The 18,990-nt window shown below is 36.0% G+C and overlaps 1 protein-coding gene across 26 annotated transcripts in view; it reads left to right on the forward strand.

Annotated features, from left to right (window-relative positions):
- The window catches only part of PLEKHA5 (pleckstrin homology domain containing A5), a 167,149-nt gene that overhangs the window by 79,347 nt on the left and 68,812 nt on the right, over positions 1 to 18,990 (forward strand). The window contains exon 4 of one of the 26 annotated variants that reach the window (XM_027460031.3): positions 14,958 to 16,478. The exons of the other annotated variants lie outside the window; for them this stretch is intronic. Within the exon in view, the coding sequence (XP_027315832.1) occupies positions 14,958 to 14,991 (34 nt within the window). The 3' untranslated portion in view covers positions 14,992 to 16,478. Of the gene's footprint in view, positions 1 to 14,957; positions 16,479 to 18,990 lie in introns of those variants that run through there. 26 annotated transcript variants of the gene reach the window in all.

Consider the following 18,990-nt stretch of genomic DNA (forward strand, 5'->3'; position numbering starts at 1 on the left):
CTGCATACCAGTTCTTTTTTTTTTTTTTTTCTGTCCACAAAGTATTTTTAGTATCTAGACCTAGTTGCAACTTCTTCAATTCAGAGGTCTGTGTTTTCTTTTTGATTTGTTCTTCTATCCTTTCCTTAGAATTTCTCACCTTACTCGTTGCATTATTTTATTCTTAAATGAGTGATTTATCCTGCTGAATTTAGCTTTTTTTTTTTCTGGGAGGTCCATTTCTTCACAGATCGCAGAGAATTTCACTCATGTCAAATAATTTCTGGTCTTTTCTGTACTGCCCTCAGTTTAACTGACTGAAGACAGTGCTTAACAGCATAACACTGTTGATTCTTAACCAAACCTAAATATGATATTCCTATTTCAGGGCTGCTTAAAATCTGTGGGCTGCCAAATTTAAAAAAATTCTACATGAATTTGAAGCTATTCAGGCAGATAATGCTTTGTACTTCATATTTTAATAAGAAAGATCTCTGTCCATATCCAAGTCTAAATTTGGGGGTTTGTAGAGGACCCCAGCTGTCCATACAGCTGAAACTCTAGGGTTTTGTTCTTGCTTTCTGTTATTATTTTTGTGAAAGTACATTTGGCATGAATAAATTACATGGTATGGAATACATCTCCTTTTTTATTTATATTTTTGTAGTAGATTGTTAGTCCATATTTTTCTTTCCTCTATAAAAATTTTCTTTGGCACCTCAGTTTTGGTTGTTCTTTTTCTTTCGGTGGTATTCCTCATGGTGTATATAGCCTCACAGCCTGCATTAGTAGTTTGGAAGCATCCATTTTGGTATCAAAGTTTCTGACCTTAGCATAGGAGGGTTACTTTCTACTGATCTTTTCATCCAGTTCCCTAGCCTTTTGTTTCCTAGTGGAATTAGGTAAGTGCTTTCTGAGGATCTTGAGTGCTCCGAGGTACTCTGACCAGCAGATAGAGAGGCGAGAGCTGGGGAAGGAGGAGGTGAAGAAAATGAGAAAGGTGGCCCTGCTGTGGGCTACTAAGCAGAGTCAAGAACTTCTGAGCTAAATTAGCTGGAGCCCCGCGGAAAGATGTCTTATGCTCTAGGATGTTGTCCCTGTACTAGTCTTTCATCTTCCTCCTCCAGCTCATAAAGTGTCATTCCTCTATTTTATGAATATACAACAGACAGACTTTTCAGGGTGAAGGTAAATGAGAAGAACATATTCAAATAACATTGCCAACATCTGTTCTTTTTCACTTTTTCTGGCTGTAGCATTTTGTCTAACCCAAGACATGCTCCCAAAAATCTTTGCTGTCAGCTCCTGTTGGAATTTAATGCTGTTGTTAAATATGTTGTCTTCCATCATTTAGAAGCAGAGATTTTATTGGTAGATGGGAGTTGATAATTTGGGGCTGCAGCAACATTTCAGAAGATGTGACATCACTCCAGTATCAGCTTTCTCTGGAGGCTAGCAATCCTGACAGCTAAGTTGCTTTTTCCCTGGGTCAGGGCTGTGCAGTACTCATTGGGGAGCAGCTTCAGATAGGAAAAGGCTGTACCTCACATCTTGGTGTGCATTTTCTTGTTTGCATGTCAAGCTTTTAGTGAAAAATGAATTTCCTCGGAGACTGGTGAGTAATTCTTATTCTTTGACGTACATTTTAACAACTATGGTTTGGTTGTTTTTTTAGACGTAAGGCATTTTTTCCTTCTTTGGAAAAACAAATTTTTCAAATGCAGTGTTTAATAATTCACAATATATGCAAAGCAGCACAGTATTTATAACATTCAAAGTTAAGATTTTAAATAGAAGCCTAATTTTATGTAGAAATTGTGTTCACTGATTTATTACTTTCTGTGTATAACTTCCAAGATCTTTATTCGTATGTGATCTAGTAGATGTGCTCATGTTTAAGACATTGAATGTAGCAGGAATTATTTGAGCTTTTTTAATTAGCTTGCAACACTGAGTGGAAATACTCTCAAAATAGAAACTTGAAGTTGCCTTATAAGCCGTATGTTAAAATAAGGTAATTTTAATAGTTGACTATCTTACAAATGTTATCCTGGGGGTTGTGTATGTGTGTAGGGGGGGACCAAATGGAATAACAGATGCACTTCCAGTGAGTATATATCATCTGCCTGGATGTATGTTACATTCTCTGTGAATGTCATATATTGAGCTGCAAAATCTGTCAGCCTAAAAACTGGGATGGGGATGGGAGGACGACAACAAAGAACTGTATCCATTTACAGCTTAAGTTTTAAATAACTGAAATATACTGTAGTTTCCACTTCAAGGTAACTGTTTTCTCATTGCAGAAGAAATATAAAATACATGTCCTCTTTTCTCCTCCCTAGCAATTAAAAGCCTAGTTATAAAAGTGCTGCAGTATTACTACATTTAGAAATCTTGGCAGATTCCAATTTTGACAGGGTTTGTCTTTCAACATGTGGATTACATCTTCCATATTAGAGTTAGAAAATTACAGCACCTCTATCTGCACAGAGGTATTTTAAAAGAGAAAGCCAGGGTTTTGCTGTGTCACTTTGGTGATTTTTGTTTTGTTTTAAGGTCTTGATGGATGAATACATGCAAAAGCATCTTTTTCATCTGTTTGGAGATTCTGGGAGTAGTGAAACTCATCTTGGTAGGAGTTAGATATTGATTTCCAGCAGGAAATCATTTCCAGATTGAGTTTAGATGGGCTGAATCAGAGCTTTAGGTAGCTCCGTGGATATAATGCATTAGCCTGTGCTCAAGATAATGTCTTTAATGCATCAGCTGACAATTTTTATGATACAGTATTGTGATGATATTATATTGCAGATGCAGAATTGATATATTTAGGATTTATGATACTTGGCACATTACTATTAGCATAAAAGTTCCTTTGTAGCTGAGTCTTAATGTAGATGGTTGGCTTCCAACACAGAAGTGAAAGTGATAATAGTGGTAAATGCTTTTAAAATAGTTTTAAAATATATTTCTACAAATATAACTATTTATTATGTCATTATAGTATTCAAAAATATTTTAATGTTTATTTTTAATGAGGTGTTTAGGATACCTACTTTGCTCTTTTTTAAGCTGAACGATTTTTTTATTGCCAATTTGTTTAGTGTAATTTGGGCTTAGTTGAAACAGACTTCTTATGCAGTTAAGACTTCTTAGGCAGTTATGTCAGTTTCTGACTGTCATCAAAAATATTGGAAGTGTGCTTTTTGATACATGTGAACCCTCTTGAATGTTCTGTTAACAAATGGAAAAGGGTAGAGAAGTTGTACACCAATCAGTTGTTTGTAGATTTCTAGGTTAGGAGCCATATGAGTTGTATGACACAAATGGCTGTTTTCTTGTTTGGTTGACTGGAATATAAGAATGTGTGTAAACTTCTAATTTTCAGCTTCTCTTTTACGTAAATAAATCATGCAGCTGTACTTCTAAATGAATCAGGATCAGTTGCTCGAATCCTTTCCAGGAGATTTTTTTATGATACATTAGTGTAATGTGCTTAAATCCTTTCTGGGGGTGTAAAGAACATGGAATGAGAAGCTTTTCTTAAATGTAGGTCTACAGATATTTATTACATTGGTTAGTTTCATCACATAGTTGTTAATACTCTGTTTCTTAAAACTGTTGAGCTGTTAATACTCAACAAAACTCTGGTTTTGTTGGTTGTCTGAATAGCGTCATAGTGAGTCTGACTTACTGCTGTGATACTGGGAGCTTTCCAGTTACTTTTCCTTTCCTATAGGAGTCATAGTCTTGCTCACAAGTTTCCCATCCTCGTGAAGGATTAGGTTTCTGTTTCTTTTTTTTTTAAAGGAGAGAACAACACAGTTTAAATACAAGTAGCTAACTAATGAGCTAAAAGAGAGGAATATATTGGTGTATTTCAAAAGTATACATCACCTAGCCAAATGATGGAAAGACACTTCTAGCTTAGCTTCCTAATTGAGCCAGTTTGATAGGTCTTTTTTTTTTTTCCTGTGGTGGTTTGTTTTGCTTTTTTTATTGTTTTTTTTTTGTTTTTTGTTTTGTTTTGTTTTTTTTGTTTTGTTTCTGTTTTTTAGTGCCAAGAAATGGGGAGTGGCACTTAAGCTTATTTTGCTATTTGAAACTGCTATTTTATCTAAATAATAGGTTCTCTAAATAAGCATAAACTGTGAGCATTCATTGCAAAGTGCTTTTTCCTTTAACTGGCTTTAGAAACAAACTTCAGTCATGAAAAGAATGAAAGCTATCATACTACCAGAAGTTTTCAACAATTTACAAGTGTGGTGTTTATTTGGAGCAGGCGGGAGGGTGTAGAGAGGAAGAGACAAATTTCTGATTTCATCTGAACAGTGAAATAGTTTAGAGCAATGATCATTAAACAAATTCTTTATCTCAAAATACCTTCTGCCTAATGAGAAGTACGAACAGCATTCATGGCAAGTATAACCACTTGTTCACACTTGTTCTTGTTAAAGCTGATGATTTTATTTCTTGACGTTAACGTCTTACTTGATTTTTCTTATACATTGATCTGCCTTTCCACTTTCTGAAGAAAATGTTTGTTTATATAAAATACACATAATGGGACCTAACTTTTAACTTACCTTTAAATCATTAAAAATATGGCAACACCAATAATTTTCATGGTTGGAACTATCTAAGTAAAAGAGAAAATAAGCTCTGTCTGAAGTTGATAGCTGATTTTGGCTTGTGTGTTTTATGCCCCTTTAAAAAGCATAAAGTGTGTTAATTTTTTAAATTTGGATGTTTTTGCCTCAATTATCCCAAATGTCAGAGCTCTCTGTTTATAGTAGAAGATTTGGTGGTGGTCTAGGAAATAAAAGATTTTTATTTATTTTACATTAAAGATTTGATGCTGTTGGCTCTTACCTTGTGTACAAATAGCATCTTTGTTTTATTCAAGCTAGGAGATGATAAAAACAAAGCCATGTTGAGTGATCTGACAAAAGTTCCTTCCTTGTCAATTTCATTTTTTCTGTTTTTTTTGAGTTACTAATATTTTAGAAGTCCTGGAGCCTACCAAGATTTATTTATTTGAATAACATTGAAGAAGAAAAATGAGAGTACTTCTTCTTACATACAATGCTATTAAGATAAAATTTGGGTGAAATTGAAAATATACTTCAGTACATAGTACAGAAATAAATCTGGCTTTAGTCTCTTTATTTCCTTTCCAGGGCTATTCAGGTAATGCTTGGGGAGGGCACACATAGCCCTAGGGGCCTACCAAGGAGGGAAAGTATATGAAGAGCGGAGACCACAGCAAGTTTTTTGCTGACTCTTGCTAGCTTGGCAGAGTGTTTTCAGACTCCTTGCCCTGAGTAGCTAGGGAACATGAGCAAATTGAGTGTTATCATATCCAGCAGTCAACAGACATCTGGAAACTTCCCAGCCAAAGTCAGTAGTACAGCCAAACTCTCTACATTCATCCAATATTGGAAGAGTTATTCAAGTGGCATTTCATCTTCATCATCAGGACTTACTTACTCTTATGCCCGTTTCTCATGCAAAATAAGAAATTGCTGGTGAATTGTCTTCCCATGCCCCTCACAGTGTTAAAATTCCTGACCCTTGCTTTATGAGACTCCAACAGGATAGGAGACTTAGTAATGCTCATAAATAGTAGTTAAGTCTGAGTGAAGACCTCAACCTTATGAAGTTGCTGTCTTTAAAGTAGGCGTCATTTTATGATCTCTTGATGCTTACTGAATGGCCAGTTCTAAACATGGTACAGAAGGATTCTCAAAGGCTGTCTTCATTCAGATTCTTTTTATTTTGATGTGCACTGTTAAGGTGTAACAGTAATGTACATAAAGTTGTAGGCAGTAGCCTGTTCTAGATATTTCATCGCTGTGTTGATGAGAGCAGCCATACAGGAGTTAGAGCTGGTCTGCAATACCTGTTATTCACTGCGCCCAAATCTTTGTTGGACACAGCAGCAATATGAGTTTAAAACAAACAAGTGAACAATACTCTTTTCTTTTTGTGATGGTATTGTGTGACTTTAAGCCCACAGCCTATAAATATACCTTAAAACAAAACAAAACAAAAAAAATTCATAGCAAGTAGTGGGGCTGGATTCCAGTGAAGAATGCTGGGACTTCGATACACTGGAGGAAAAACATTTCAAAACAGTTTTATGTCAGAAGTCATGTAACCTGTAAAATGGAGTAGCTGGAGATCTGGGAAAAAAAATGCAGCAAAAAATTTTGCATAGTATAAATTATGTTATAGATCTGTAATATCTCTAAGGTCGCTGATTCTGGAAACATTCTATAAGGTGAGAGATACTGTAAAAACATCATTCTTTACAAATACTTATATATTTTATAGTCTTGAACTGTAGCCTAAAATCTGCTTTTCTGGTAGAATGTCTGTGGAATCTGGAAAGAAAAAAATTGAGGGAAGGAGTTTTCACTTCTGGGCTTCTCATGAAAAATCACTGCCTCACAAATCTCTTCCTTATGTTCATGTTTTCTAGTGGTAAAAGGAGAAATGAGTAATACTCCATATGGTAAATCGCAGTTAATTTATATTCTTGAATATGATACACTAGTCCTTTAAAATCCATTCTAAAGCCAGCTTCAACATACAAAAAAAGTAAAATAAGTTCTTAAGTGAATAGAAGATGGTGTTCCCACCAGTATGGAGCATGGTACTGGCTTTTGTCATTTAAAAATCCCACTGACATTACTTTGACGTTGAGTGTGACCTATGCTATCCAAGTGTCCCATTTTCCCTTACATCTTGCTCACCATTGGAACAAAGTGATTTTTCTTTTTCATGTAAAGTATTTATTCATGGAAGGAGGGGCTTCACTACAATGGTTTCCATTGTTGTAGTTACACTGTTAAAAACAGGACAGATGAACTACTCTGACATTAAAAACATCACTCTTGCTGTCTTGATGCTGAGGATATAGCTGAGCCAATGCAATCATCAGCAGTTGTCAGAAGGAGACTTCCATCTCCCTCACTGCACCACGTCAGGTGCTGCAGGAAGGTTAGTGCTGTGAACAGTGAGTGATTCATTTTCAGTGGTGTGAGCTGGATCACGCTGTGACTGTGTGAGCACTGGTGCTGCCACAGGAGCAAAGGGTGGAGTGGGCTTGTCATTTTGGAACAGACATTTTCTCAGTGCAGTTGGTGGAGAATAGCCCTGAGAGCTGTCTTTGAGTGGAAGACATGGACCTGTACAGAGCGTGTCTGCACAGGTGACAGCTCTCGGTTGTCTAGGTTGGCCAGGCACACAGACTCCCAATGAGCAGCTACATACCTATGTTAATGTAGCCCTGAGGCTCAGCTTGATAGCTTGTGCTGCTTCTATCCCAGTTAAAAGTCGTGGGGTGTATTTTTATGTAATATCAAATACTTCATTGTTAGAGCTGCCCTTGTATTATATTCATTTCAGTGGTCTGTCGCAGGTGTGTGTGTGCACTTCATGTCAGAAAGTTTTAGCTCTTGGGCTTAAGACTCAAGAAGTCATCACTGATGCTGCTTAGCATTTTATTACTCGGTATGTGGGAGAGCATCCTACCAGAGTTGGCCAAAGATGGCTTGTGTGTGGACTTTGAATGGCATGCCACAATTCCAGAAGCTTGGAGTCTCGCAACAGCTTGAAGAAACCATCTGTGAAAGAAAACAGCTTCCAGCTTCTAGCTCCCACTGTGGTAGAAACTTAATATATATTAAAAAAAAAAAAAAAGTGCTGGCAAGGTCATTAGTGGCATTGTGTCTGTTGAGACGGAAATACTTGTCCCACAGTTTTTTCTGTTGCTGTAGTGGGCCTATAATTATAATAGAAAGACTTCATAGAGTGCCATTCTATTAAGAGTTTGTGTTCCTAGGGAAGTAGTAGTTATTAATTAAAACTAAATGTTATTTCACTTGTTGTGTTGTGGGATAAGGACACAGTTGTGAAGTTCTGGATGTAAAATTAAGACACTGAATTGTAATATTCTTTTGCCACGTATTATTTTTGCATAGCCATCAAAACTGCTGACAGTTCATTTTGTAAATAAGCTAGAGTTATTCCTTTGCATTTATAAAGGAAATGGATAATGCAGAACAATCTGTGTCACTGTTGAAACCGAAGATGTGAAAATACAAGGGGAGAGAGATAAGAATATTTTTTTTTTATTATTTAAACTATTAGCTCTAAAGTTTTGGAAAATTACACTCAAAAGTGTAATTACTTAGAGTACAATTACTCCAAGTGTAATTACACTTTTGAGTGTAATTTTCCAAAATTTTAGAGCTAATAGTTTGATTATTTAAGACCAACTGGCATCAAATGGGTTGATAGTCTGCATTTAAGCACTGAGTGGTGGATGCAAACTCTTAATCAGAGGAAGTACTGAAACTTTATCTGATAAATTGAATAATGATGTAACCTATTACCTGAAAGACCCTCTTTTTTTTGTATTTGCTTTGGCCAGTTGAGCTTTTATAGTACTTGACTAGATGCATTGAAACACAGAAGTAATTCTAAGCAGTAGATCAATTTTTTCGTGTAATGCAGACATTTCCTAGAAGAAAATAACTTATATAGTTCATTTCCTTTCAGTCATCGCAGAACATTTTTTGTTTCATTTATTTCTTTTAAAAAAAAAAAGCTAAATTGTTTTCATCTACAGAAGAATGTATATTTATAGTTTCCCTTCATCTATTCCATTTCCTTATCTAAAAATGAATAACAGTGCTGCTGAAGTTTTCATAAATTATTGTTGCTACTTCAGAAATTTGTCTAAATTATGGGCTTACCTTATAAGAAACTTAGCTCCAAGATGGGAAAAAGCATCTAAAATACCACAGAAAGGAAAACAGTACTTAATCTTGTGTTCAGGTTGACTTCTGTTTCTCCCCCCCTCCCCCTCTATTTGTAGTAGTTCTAAAATAACTGCATTGTATCATAACTAATTATAATGTGAAAAATCTATATATGGGAGTATTCCTTTTTCTTTCTTAGTACTCTTTTTTAATTAAAAGTTCGCATTTTTGAGTTCTTTAAGGGAAGGTTTGTGAAAGATGTAAAAGATTCTAGATGTTTTTAAGTGTCATAGGAAGGTATTTGATATTGATAACAATCTTTTTCTGCTTGCGTTCTGAATTAACAGAAGGTGTCTGGGACTCCTGACACTTTTGCTGATGCATAGAGTAACTGGTCAAGAGAAAGAATACCAAAACTAGTTTTGAAGGAAGACTTGATCTTTTGCATTTTGGATGTGAATCTAAATAATCACTTGCTACCTAGTTTTGCACAGTTTCCATTAGACCATCACCTCTGTGTGCTCTCCAATTTTCCATTTTGTGTCTGGTAGCAGTGGGAGGATGCTGATCTCCGGCTCCCAGTCATAATTTCTCTGCCTGTTTCTGGGCCATGTTTCTCAGACCTTTCTTTGTTGGATAAAACTCTGAACTTCATTGCTTTTTGATGATGTGCATCAAAGCAAAGGAATTGGTGCTGCAGACCGATATCATTAAATATCATGGAAGATCCAGTTCCATAAAGAGCTGTTTTTGCTAATTGCTGATGAGTGTTCTTAACACCAGCAATTAGGCATAAGGCAGCAGTAAGACACTTAACTCTGATAATCAAAGTTAAACTTGCTGTAGGAACATAGGTGTTATCCCCGTAGATCAGACTGTAGGTCCATCTGGGTTTGCATTCTGTCCCTGCTAATGAGCTGTACTGATGTGTAAGAGTAATTAATGCCACACTGAAGTGTGATATTTAGGAACCCTTCAGTATTTCTGTGTTTAATATTATAATGCTACTTTTTTTCTGGAAAGTAGTATTTGCTAAACTGTTGAGGCCAGTCTATTTTTTTAGAAATACTTGAAGGCAGTAAGATGAAGAATAGCAGGGAATGATGACCAGAGAAAAGAGAGGAAATGTGGCCTCTCAGCAGCTAGATCCACTCCTGACAGAACAGTTCTGACTTATATTAAGGTTTCCCACAAGCCTGATTGGTGTCCATACCTCTAGACTGAAGTACGTTCCATCTCCTCTAAGATCTTTCATCTGAAAGATGAGCAGGCAAACATATGAACATTACATGTGACCATTTCAAGAAGACAGTGTAGTCTTTTGAGGTGTGCGTGTGTGTGCAGAGAAAATATTTAAATAATTTCTTGTGATTTCAAGCAAATGTAAAACTGCTTATTTGTTGCTAACATTTCTCTCATTTGGAGTCTCCTGAAACAACTTGCTCCTGTTCTCCTAATGGTGAAGACAACACTAAAGTTGTGTGAGGTTGAGCTGTGCCCTCAGACTTTGCGGATGACAGCCAGCACGTTCAGCGTTCCAGTTCATTGCCATGGTTTATACCCTGTGTGTCTATGGACTTGAACTCTACGTCATAAGCAATGGATATTTTTAATAGGATTTGTACTCTCTTGTCTGAGATGAATGCAGGCCCACACACGTTGTAAGCTTTAATTACTTATCCTCTGGGGTCTGGTGCACATATTTGCATATGCTGTACCAATGGACCACCAAGATTATTCAATTAAATCCTTGCAATGGTTTTAAGAAGACCTGTAATTAAAGTGTTAATGATGGCTGTTTACTTTTACAATAATTATTTTTTATAAATTCTCAATGTCTGCCTTTACTTCATAAGAAATAGGATCTATTGTGAGTGAAAGCCTGAAATAAAGGATGTATCTGAACGCGGTGCCATGATTAAAATTAGTAGATATGCCATCATTTCAGCTGCTTTCTTTTGTCAGATTGTTAAATATTTCTAAGCACTTCCCAGATGATAATACTTCTACTTTGCAGAAGCTTGCCAGGCCATTTTCCTTGCTCAGTAGACTGGGGAAATGTCTAGTTGTGTCCTAATATATTCTGATAAAAGATTTCAGTAAGCATGGCTTTCTTCTAAGACTTACTAGGTAATTAACAGATAAGTGTTGATATTTAATAAAAATGGATGTGGTTGTGGAAGTATGCCCACTTCTAAGGCATTGGAAAAATCATCAAGAAATTATGGAAGTCATGTAGCTGAAAACAATGTTATGTTGTTACACTCCTGCATAAAATGTTGGCTAAAATAAAAATGGGATTTGCTTCACTGACAGCATGATTCACCTAATGTTTGAAATAAATAGATCATTAATAATAGCAGATGGGATAAGGGGAAGATATTCATAGAAATTTGTCCAAAGGAGAAAGCTCTCAAGAGAAATAAGGAGTTTAACTATTTCTGTTAACACATAGCAAACTGATTGCTGATGTGCTTAGCTTGATTTGTGAGGCAAGGCAGTGCAATTTCACCAAGTCTCTTTAAAGTCTGCCATTGATCTTGAGGTACTAATTTACTGAAATAAAAATATATGTATGTATATATTGCATTTATAACACAATAAAATTAAGCAGCTTTGCTTTTTTGTAGTTCTACAGCAAGAGTTTAATGGAACAATTGAGTGGTGCTGTAAATGCTACAATTATACTTCAAAAGTGTTTTGTAAAGGATGTCATTGCTGTAAGTTTGAGACAAACAACATTTGGAGTTATATGATACGAGCTTAAAAAAAAAGTACTGAGCAAGTTGTGTCTTCTAACAAACAATCAAGCAGTCTTGAGTGAAGATAAAGAACAGCTGAAATATAAGGTAACCAGAAGTGGAAACAAGGTGAAATACGAGCTCTGAGAGAATGAGAGTTTAAAGAGAAAGGGTGGTTATTTCAGTAATCTGTATGTTTCTATTCAAGAGTAGTAAGTAGGGAGGGGAAGAAGACATGACAGTGAAAGTATGGAATATTTGCACAAGAGTGGAAAGTTGAGGAGGGAAATGCATGCACAGTTAAGAATTTTTGTGGTGTTCTAATAAAAAAAAAAATAAGGGGGGAGTGAGGGAGAGAGAGATAAGGCTGGTTTATGTGCTAAATGTTGAAAATAGCAAAATAGCAATCAAGCAGCAGATCATAAACTGAAAATTCATAGTGTGCTCTTTTCTCTGTGCTTAAGGGAAACAGCCCTGCAATATGGTGGAAATTAGTATGAAAAGAAATTTCATACATAATGTATGTTGGGGGGGAATAACATTAGTTCAGAGAACTGATAATAAGCAGGATTACAGCAATTTACTAAATACCTAGATTTTGTGAAAATAAGTCACTTGCTGTCCTGGAATATTTGTTCTATACCAGAGAGCTCCAAAGTATATGTAGGATTTACTATTTCTGTTATTAGATCTGTTGTTCTTGTGCCTACATCCACAACTATTTATCAGTGAAACAGAAGAGTTTTCTTTATTTTTTTCTGTCTCTGAGCTCTATTGAGCTCCTTTTTGAACCACAAGTGGGGAGGAGTCTGGACTGAATTACAGGATAGTCATGGTTGTCAGTGCTTGAGAGATGAAGAGAAGTGATGGTCTCTTCAAGCTAAATGGAAATTAAAACACTGCACCACGACTTTGACCTTATCTAGTGTAATGAATTGGAGACATTTAGTTCTTGAAACCATGTGAGCTTGCAGAGCATTCTCAGTTGAAAATACTTTTGACAACAAGATTATTGTTGGCATGGGCCAGATATCAATGTTAGTGTGTGTGTGTGTGTACACGTGTATATAAAGCAGCTTAATTTGTTTGCGTTCATTCTCCTTGTTATATTTTTTTTCAAAGCATAATTATTGGAAAACATGTAAAATTAGTTTAAGGAACTATTAGAGTAGGCTTCTCTTGCAAAATAGCCCTAGAATTTATAATGAAGTAAAATGGAAGCATAAATCAATATTGATTTTTAAGTTCGTACATCTCTCTCTAATATTTTCTCAATAGTGCATTTCACTTATGCTTCCAACACTAATAAATCACGAAGCTCAGGCTTGCAGAACTAAGCTCAATAATATGTGTTAGAGATGATACTCCGTCTAGTGAGCTTTGATAAAAACATTTAAAGCTGTTATACAGCTATCAAATAGCTAAATGTTCACTAAAAAACTTTTACTGAAAGTTATGCTTCAATTTGTGGAGGGTGGCTAAGAAAGCCTGGCTCCTGTCTAATTTCCAAATTATAGTATCTGGTGTGATGAATTGCTCCAGGTTGAGGTACGGTTGTGAGCTTGCGGTTAAAAGAGACAAATGCACATAGACCATGTAAGTTCAAGTCGGGGTTATTTCTGGTTCTGAAAACTTATAACATATAAGTAAATACCAATTAATATTTTCTAGTTAACTCTTCTTAACTAAGTTAACTCAGTGGCTTTGTGTAGTCTGCTGTTATGACCGATCTAGCTGTAGCAGCAAAGAGAGCTAGCTTGTTTTATCAGGACAGCTGTTGTCTGTCAGTTCTTGTCCTCCAATATTCAGCTTTTATTTCTTCTGCCCTCACTGCCTCTTTAGGAGAGGCTGCAGCTTTGCTGGATGGGAGAGGTGGGTATTTGGGCAGCATTAGTTGGTTGGACATCTGCCGTCAGTCTTCAACAGGGAGAGGCAGTAGCAGCTGGATTGGAGCATCCAGTGTTACTTCTGGTCCACAAGCCACCTGCTGAACCATATTACTCCAAATCTTATTTTTCTTTAGAAAATACATTGTAGGCTTTTAATACAAAAGGGTTATGTTACGCTAGTTTCTGGAAGCTCTCTATGTAGTTAACCGTTAAGGAGCACTAAGATTTCCAATATCTAATCTGAGATTTACAGATAGTTGTGCCTTGTAAACACCTACCTTCCCGTTTTCTCAAACAGTCTCAGGCAGCAAACAATGTTGTAGCCATTTTTACTGTAGAATAATACAGAACTGACAATTCTCTTCAACTGCAGTGCTATTATCAAACTAAGTTATACACTGTACACAGGGCTTAAAATGTATACAGCAAAATCGTACGTACATTGGTGACACACAGCAAGTACATTTCACAAATTGGTACATTTTTGTGGCCTTTACTGAATCTTAGTATCTTACAACTTCCCAAATGTTATCTATAAAGTGAATTAGACATTCCCCTAAACTTTTGGGAAAACAATGTTAATTCTATCATGAGAAGGCTTTGCTTTTATATAATTATTTTCATTAAAATATAAATCTGGTTTTAGAAGGGTCCCACTGTAGGAAAGGGTTATGCTTTCAGGGCAATGGTGTTGTGTTTTTTTTGTTGTTGTTGTTGTTTGTTTGTTTGTTTTGGGGGGGAATAAATACTAATATCTTATGAATATATGTTTATTTTGAGAAATAAATATCAATAATGATTGAAATGTTGTATAGAGATGTATATAGCTGTATAGAGATGTCCAGGTGCTGTTTTACTACAGCAGCAGCAATGATACCCAAACTCCCATGACTGTAACAGCCTTCCTTTGAACTGAAAGAATCTGGACAACAGACTTGTTGTCTGAAAAACCTTAAAGCAGATGAAGAAATTGGTGGCAGCAGCACCTATAGATTAGTTGTTGCATTGTCTGCCAAGAAAAATTAGAGTTTTGCGAGCACCTTCCTAAGTATGTGCATGCCCAAAGGATCCTAAATGCTTTGCTTATAGCAGTGTATGTGATGTTATACAGGTCTGTCAGCACTTTGTGTGCTTTGAAACTTACTGTCTCTTCATACCTTCTTTTGTAGAGACTCCCTGATGTTAAATTACTGTACTCGTATGTCTTTGAGTGAAGCCAAGCAATGTGGTTTCCAAAGTTGTTGTTTAAAAACTTTAATTGAAAAAAGACTCATAATTGTAGAGTATGACAATACTGACAAAAAAAAATGCTTGCATATGCTATTTACTGTACAATGTGGCATTACAGATTTAGTAAAGCAGAAGACTTTGTACAACCACAGACCACATCCTTTCTAACAGTTGTGTAGGGACTGCATTTACTTAAATTTTTTCCAAATTCAGACAACTTTTTATTAGATAACTGTAAGTTACTGCATTTATTTCAGCTAGTAATGAGACATTCTTATGTTAGAAAGCAAGCATACATGGTAAAAAATTGCTGATGTGATTTTTTTTTTTATTGTTTTTCTTAGTACAGGAATGAAATGCTTCAAAGAAGCTGAATGAAACTGGACTGGACTTGTCCTTATATGTGTTTCCAGTTTAATCTTACCTTCAAATGTCAGTGAAAAAAAAAAAAAAAAAAAAAAAGGCATTAATCTGGAGAAGAGAACTTCATTGGTCATGTAATTTTTGCCTTATCTGTAATTTTAAAATATTTTGTAATGAAGCATGTATAAAAAATGTATAAATTTGCCTCTCATCTAAAGTATCTCTATGTACTGTGTGACATAAAAGGCTTGCATGCTTGCATAATACAGTCTCGATTGTCAGACTGTAAGTCTTACCTAAGGCTTAGAATAAATGTTAGGAGGCAGATGTCTGGTATACCAGTCTTCTGAATTGTATTCTTCAGCATTGCCAAAAGGAGCAGTCTTTCTAAATTACAGATGGAGTTTTGTTGAAAGTTGTGTCTTGGTTTATGATTTTGTTTGTATTCTTTCAGTGAAGTAGAACTCAGCCTTTGCTTTGATGGTCACAATGAGAATGAGCAAATGAGAAGGTCTTAGTATCTAGGGCCATATAAATAAAGTATATAAAGAAAGGGCATGAGAGAAGCTTTGAAGTGGCATCTAGCTTTAATTTCAGTGGGAGAAAACCAGATGCGTCTCTGGGAGCTCTGGTTCAGCTCTGTTTTTTTGTTTGTTTTTTTTTTTGAGAGTACAGGGAACTCAAGCAAATCATACAGTGGAGAGACACCAAACTAGATATCCCCACCCTGGTACTCAGATCTTTCTCACCACTTTCACCTTGGAGTGAACTGCCCTGTTCCAGAGAAAGATAGTGTGACCCTTCAATTTTGTGTGCATCCTCCTCTACCAACTGGATATCTTTTTTTTTTTCCTCCCATTTCTAGTGCTATAATCTGAATTGATTTCCTATCCAAAAAATCCTGGTACTAATAAAGATCATAGCAATTTCAAAATGACAAAACTGGACAGAATTTTCAATTTGATGATTTCACAGTGCTGCTGGTTAGAAGAAAACATGGGAATACACCGGATTTTGGGGTCAGCAATCCTGTAAAACACAAGGTAAAATCAAAACAGCAAGTGCCACTCCTGGAGTTGTGCATTATGTTGCTACTCACAAATAGAATAATATATCTGAATAAAGTATTTGAGTTTTTTTTTTTTTTTTAGTAGTCCTTGTATCACATTTGGCTATCAAAAAGATTGCTGTTTACTATACTTTTATGGAGTAGATTAAAACCAAGATTTTTTAAACATGTCTAGCATTGATGAAAAGAAAAATAATACTGCCTTTTAAAGAGACAAAGACTCTCCAGGAATGGAAAGGAGAAAGAGTGGATAAGAAGGCAAATAATGCGAGTCAAATTCAAGGTTGTAGTCAACTTCTAACTTAAACAAGATAAATTCTTTTTCTCTGAGGGCTTGTCCATGTGCCAAAGCTGAGCTACCTGCTAAATGATGCCAAAGCCTGCAGTGTTCAGAGGAGTGGATCAGGAAGAAGTTTAGAAATTCAGAGAAAATAGGTCAAATTGTCCTGTTCAGTTGTCTTACTCTGAGATAGCTAAAAATGGAACTTATTCCTGAGCAAGCTATTTTAGTGTGGCTTTTTTTTCTTATGTTGTTTGATTTTGTTTAAATCCTTTTACAGCAGTTGACTGTTCAGGCCCACTATGGGAATCAAGAACCAAGAATTAACTTGATACATGCAAGAACTATGAATTATCCTGCTGCTCTCTTGTGTCATTTCAGTCAGCTGTGTCCATTTCTGGAGTCCAACACATCCCAGTGGAAAATGTTAATAGTTTGTGCCACATACTGAGTCTTGAGACTATCCTCACGAATACTGATGATATATACGGGGAATTTTTTTCTACCTTTGCTCTAGTGTGTAGCAAGCCATTAATACAACCTCACTATGGATGCTAAAATACCAAAGGCCAGTTTACATCCTTTAGTATACGCACAGCAGTGTTTGTGTATAGTTACCCTGTGCTATCAAAGTATTGTTACCAAAAATTGATCAGAGACTTTTGTGGAATTTTCTTCCTTGGAGATCTTCAAAAGCTGCCTCGATGTGGTCCTGGGCAACGTGCTTTTGGTGTTCCTGCTTGAGCAGATGGCCTCCAGAGGCCCCTTCTAACCTCAACCATAAGTGCGTTATTTCCATATGTCTTGGAGGCTTTATCTCTGCACAACCAGAAAGTTAGCATGCTGGCTTCTTTCTGCCTTTGTCAAAGTAAATCAGTCTTTACCATGTAATAAAAGTACAGACACAAAAATATGCAGAGCTGAAACTCTGAATTGCAGACTGGAGTTTGTATAAAATTGAAAATTATGTTTTCAGTAAAAGAACATATTTTTGCTTTATTTCCCCTAAGATTTATTGATGAGATATAAAGCTCGTGTGTAGACCCAAAGTTACGTTTCTTAGATGACTGAACAACTGTCTAAGTTGGATGTAGAAAAGATTGTGACTGTTGAGTGGTAGCTTTTAATGAAACTTTCTGTAAGATTTGGTTTAAAACGAATGCCTTTACCTACTGTTACGTAGGAGAGTTATGACAATAATTACCAAGATGCTCTACATTTTACACAAGTATTTTGAGGAGTCTTGTCAAAATACCAGCTAAGTGAGTGCCAAAAATGCAGTATTTCAGATGAGTAATGAACAGGTTTTCAAATTGATTTATTTGAAGTCTATTCATCCAGTTTTATAGTATTTATAGTAGTCACACTTCTGTACAAGCTGATTTTCCAGCATTTACTCATGAGATTTCATCTCCTCCTAAGAAGAAGATAAAAAAAAAGATTGTTCTTCCATTGTCTCCCCTGTTTAGAGAGAAGTGACTGGGAAGATTTCTAAAATGCTAGAAAGAATTTCATATCCCACAGGAGAGCGTTTCATGTCTATGATTTTTCTTGCCTTTTGTATATAATGTCAGCTACACTTTGATACATCTCAATGCCAAATAGAGTAGTAAGGAAAAAAAATGTGTTTTGTCCAAAACCATTTTGATACTTTTAGAGTACTGATTCACGAAATGATTTGAGACTGAAACAAAATATTCTTAAACAGATCCGTCTTTGCACCCACTCTTCTCTCTACTCTTTTCCTCCCCATTTCCATTTTCCCTTCTGGTTTTGTATGACTGTCCCTCTAGGATCTTTGAGTGTTGCCTGTTCCTTTGTCAGTGTGGGCCGGGTGCACTCACACAGTTCCTGAGATGCGCTACCACTGTAGCAGTCTGATTATTGTTGCTCCTTGACCAGAAGTCCTGGTCCATTTTTTGAATGTTTCTGGACATCAGCTGATAGCCAGCTGTCAAGGTTTAACGTGAACAGTATCATTTTGTCAAAACCTATGAAGTGCTAGCTCATCTCCATTTTATTTTATGCTTGGTAGGAGAGTTTCTGAAATGTTTGAGTGAATAAAAAAAGTTTTTTTTGGAAGTGAAGAAGGGGGATAATTAAATAAATAAAGCAAACACGGGATGCTTCTTCAGGAATATTTAATTTTAGTTTACTTCTGGACCATTTTCACTTGAAAGGTGTTTGTGGGATCATGGCTGTTTGGAATGGTACAAACATTCTCCCAGTGGTCTGTCTCCAGTCCCCTCATTGGGATGGATGAGCTGCTCCAACAGAAGCTTCTTTAGAAGCTGACCTTCGGATTCTGCTGAATTTAGTGAGAAGATAAAGATTAATTACTGGAGTTCATCTCTTTAGCTAAGCTCCATAACATGTCTATCCATTTAGGTGTCTGTAAACTGCAGCAAGGGGAGACAGAGTGTGCAACAAGCTAGGTTAGAATTCTAATCTTGGACTTCAGGTTTATGCAGATTCGTCCAACTATCCATTCGTGAAAGTAGAGTGAATATTTTATTAGGCTCTTATATGGAGGTAACTTGTAATTAAGTTATGCTCAAAAATTGCAAAGTGATTATGATTCAAAGGGATTTTCTAGAACCTGGGGAATGTTAAGATAGTCTTGTAAAGTCTAGGTTGTTTGATAAAGTGAGAACGGTAGAGAGCA

Source organism: Anas platyrhynchos, chromosome 1 (genome assembly GCF_047663525.1).
Source record: "Anas platyrhynchos isolate ZD024472 breed Pekin duck chromosome 1, IASCAAS_PekinDuck_T2T, whole genome shotgun sequence".
Lineage (NCBI taxonomy): Eukaryota > Metazoa > Chordata > Aves > Anseriformes > Anatidae > Anas > Anas platyrhynchos.